Source organism: Gallus gallus, chromosome 2, assembly GCF_016699485.2.
Source record: "Gallus gallus isolate bGalGal1 chromosome 2, bGalGal1.mat.broiler.GRCg7b, whole genome shotgun sequence".
Classification (NCBI taxonomy): Eukaryota; Metazoa; Chordata; class Aves; order Galliformes; family Phasianidae; genus Gallus; species Gallus gallus.
The window spans coordinates 63163263-63166516 of record NC_052533.1 but is presented as its reverse complement, the minus strand read 5'-3'; the positions used below and the strand labels follow the sequence as shown (position 1 = coordinate 63166516).

The 3254-nt window shown below is 51.5% G+C and overlaps 1 protein-coding gene across 1 annotated transcript; it reads right to left on the bottom strand.

Annotated features, from left to right (window-relative positions):
* Positions 1-381: 381 nt before the first annotated feature.
* Positions 382-2664, bottom strand: LOC121109795 (heat shock transcription factor, X-linked-like). The gene is made up of 2 exons (XM_040695867.1): positions 1903-2664; positions 382-1213 (listed from the first exon to the last, which is right to left on the bottom strand). Exons 1-2 carry the CDS (start codon positions 2425-2427, stop codon positions 539-541), a joined length of 1200 nt encoding a protein of 399 aa, XP_040551801.1. The 5' UTR covers positions 2428-2664; the 3' UTR covers positions 382-538.
* Positions 2665-3254: the final 590 nt, after the last annotated feature.

The following is a 3254-nucleotide window of genomic DNA, read 5'->3' as shown; positions in this document are numbered from 1 at the left end:
GCCAAGGTGAATGGGGCCCTGCGCAATCTGATCTAGTACTTGATCTAGCAGCTGCCAGTCCTGCCTATGGCGGGGAGTTGGAACTTGGTAATCCTAGAGGTCCCTTCCAACCCAAGCTGTTCTATGGCTCTCTGATGAGGAGCAACACTCCCAGTGCATGAGGCTTGCAGACGTTCCCCAGTCTTTTGCTCTCTACAGCAAAGAATCTAGAGCCTAACTCAGAGAAAAGCATTGTGTCCCTGCTAGAACCACTGCTTCTACTTCCAGATGGGAGATCAAATAAAAATTCAGGCTGAGATTTTATCTTGAAATGAGTGAACGACCTTATTAAAGAATGTAATAAAGGAAAAGGTTTATTATTGCAACATATTCTATCCAGAACAATTAAATAAGTAGATAAATAAACGAACAAAGGGGTGTGAGAACTGAGAAGGTGACTTAATTAAACATGCTATTTCCTAAAGTATACACCTATGAGCTACAAGCTAGGAACGAGTGAGGAGAGGCTGCTGTCCTGCTGCCTGCAGTGGGTCCTGCACTATGGGGCCATCCCACAGCTGGCATGTTCCTGGTGCTGGCTGCAGGTGCACGTAGGGCAGTGTGGAGCTGCCCAGGGCTGCCAGTCCGGTGGCATCATCTTGGCCACTGCCGTCATGGCCATCGCAAAACATGCACGAAGGAAAGGCAGGGAGGCCCAGGGAGCCTGCAGCTGGGGTGCTTCTGGGGCCTGTGGGAGCTCCTGCTGAGGGGGGCCAGATGTCAAAGTGGGCACCACAAAGGGCAGAGCACCGTGCGCCGAAGGAGCACAAGTGGCACCCAACATATGGCTGCTGTTGGGTGGCAGCGTGAAGCAGGGCAGAGCGTGGCACTGTTCTGGCACTGGTGCTGCAGCAGGGCCTGGCAGGCTGTGAGCAGGGCCTGCTTGCGCTTGGGGGGTGCCTTTCTTGGGGCGCTTGGCTGGCGGAGGCCCCACAAGTGCCACTGGTTGTGCGCCTTCTGGCTCTCCTGCCTGTAGGCTCCCCTCTGGCCCAGCAGCTGCTCCCCACGTGGGATGAGCACCTGGACTGCTTCTCTGAGGGCTCTCATTCCAAGCCTCTTGCAGGGCAGGGCCAGGGGCAGCCACTACACCTCTCTTCCGGGCTGCTCTTCGCTTGCAGTGACGCAGAAGTTCTGGGTAATGTCTCCTGAAGAATGGGCTGGAGTACAGCAGTAACTGGAAAAGTAAAAGAGTTAGCTGCTATCAGTGTGGGGCTGAAGGACAGCAGGATATGGGAACTAGGACTTCACATGGCTGAGGACAAATGTGGGTATTAATAAGGCTTATTGGTGGCTTAGTTTCAGCGAGGATGGAATTGTATTCTTCAGAGTGCTGGTATGATGCTATGGTTTGCTTCCAGGAGAAAACCAGCACACCGATGTCTGTAGTTGCTGCAAAGCAGTGCTGTACAGAGCCAAGGCCATCCTCAGCAAAGGGCTCAAGGAGCTAGAAGAGGCAGGACTAGGACAGCAATGAAGGAGGTGGGAGTTCATTTGGCTCTCTTACTCTGCTCAGGAGCTACCTGGGCTTGGGTTCAGGGTTGGTGAGCTTGTGCAATTCTTGGTATATTCATTCACATATATAGAGAGATATATATACAGGCCTAACTATTATCCTTTTCCTTGTCTCTTTCTTAATAAATGGTTTCATCTCAACCCACAAGTTCTCATTTTTTTCCCCGATTCTCTCCCCCATCCCACCGGAAGGTGGGAAGTGAGCGAACAACTGTGTGGAGCTGAGCCAAATGCCGGGTTAAACCTCACCTACCCGTCACCTGAATCCTGCTGCTTAGCCTGACTACATCAGGACACTTTGTGAACATACTGTGAGCGCCAGTTCATGTAGGGAACAATTGATGTACTTACTTTCCTATTACTAGCAAACACTTCTTCCTCAGCAAGAAACTCAGGAAGGGAAGGAGATCTTTCTACAGCCCGTGAAACTTTGGTGAAGCCATAGTGGTTGAGCTGGCGAACAAGACTTTTCATGCTTGTACAGCCAAACGCTTTCACAGGTCCTTCCTTGGCCAGGACTTCCACCAGAAACAGTTCTTCCTCGATCACCAGGCAGTTTCCTCCGAGACCCCACCAAATGCTCTTCACGTTCTCACTTTCTGCCAGTACCCAGAGTTTTTGTGGGAAGCTGAGCGATGGGAAGACACTGGCTTGGCCAGTGCTCTCCTGAGAGGAACTCAGATGTAAACCTTTGGTTTCCTCCTCAACCAGAACCATTTCTGAGTCCTGTTCTTCCACTGTTGCTGCTCCAGCAGCATTGCCAGCTGCTGCTGGGTCCTGTCCTTGCGGATGACTGAAGGCAGAGGCTGAGGTCTCAAGCAGCCCCACCGGCTCAGGAACAGAAGCTGTTTCTGTTACTGATGCCTCCATTTTCATTTTTCCTCTCTGGTTTGGACCAAAGATTGAGTGTGCAGCCACTTGTGCACCAAGGCAATCTATCCCCTGCCTGCTGGCAAGGGAAATCCACCGGCACTGCCCGGGCGTTCTGCTGGGAGATGCTCAGGTGTCACTGTGAGGACTTGTGTGGGCACTGTGACATCATCGTGCGGCACATAAGGCCAGGATGGCTGGAGCCACCCAAGCTGATGTCACTGAGCAGCACTTGTTGCTGGTCCTGCCCAGCGCCACGGCTGTTCAAACTTGAAGTGAGAGACAAATAAAGATGTGTTGCAAGATCACCCTTCACCTAGGCCTTGCTTCCCCTTTCCTGTGCGGTCTCCCAAGTAGCTCCCTGCTGGCCTCCTGGGTGTCCCTCTGGTTCTCCACATATCCTGGAAAGCACTTTCCCAAGCACTGGGAACAGAAGACAATAGCCACCTCTTCCCAATGTGTGCCCACCTCTTGCAAATGCTCCATGATTTCCATCACAGATCTGATGCAAGGGAGTAGCTGTGTGTCTAGGTGATGCTCTGCAATGTCAGCAGTGGAGCAGAGGCTGCTCTGTAGGTCCAACTAGAGTAAAGACACTCTAAACACACTTTGCTGATGGCCTAAACAGGAGATGTGCAGCCCCTCTTTGCTTACTTTGCTTTTGGTTTGGTCTTTTAGAAGTAGAGAAAGCAAGCCAAGAAAATCAGGAATGTTCTGTAAGCCATTTAAATCACACCTTCTATACATTTCTTGGACACCTCCAGGGGTGGTGACTCCACCACCTCCCTGAATAGTCTGTCCCAGTGCATGACCACTCTTTCTGATAAGAAATG

Excerpts from the sequence above, each read along its gene's own strand:
- LOC121109795 (XM_040695867.1), bottom strand. The coding sequence starts at position 2,427 with ATGAAAATGGAGGCATCAGTAACAGAAACAGCTTCTGTTCCTGAGCCG. Across the intron at positions 1,214-1,902 it reads TGTTTGCTAGTAATAGGAAA|TTACTGCTGTACTCCAGCCC; the intron begins GTAAGTACATCA and ends TTACTTTTCCAG.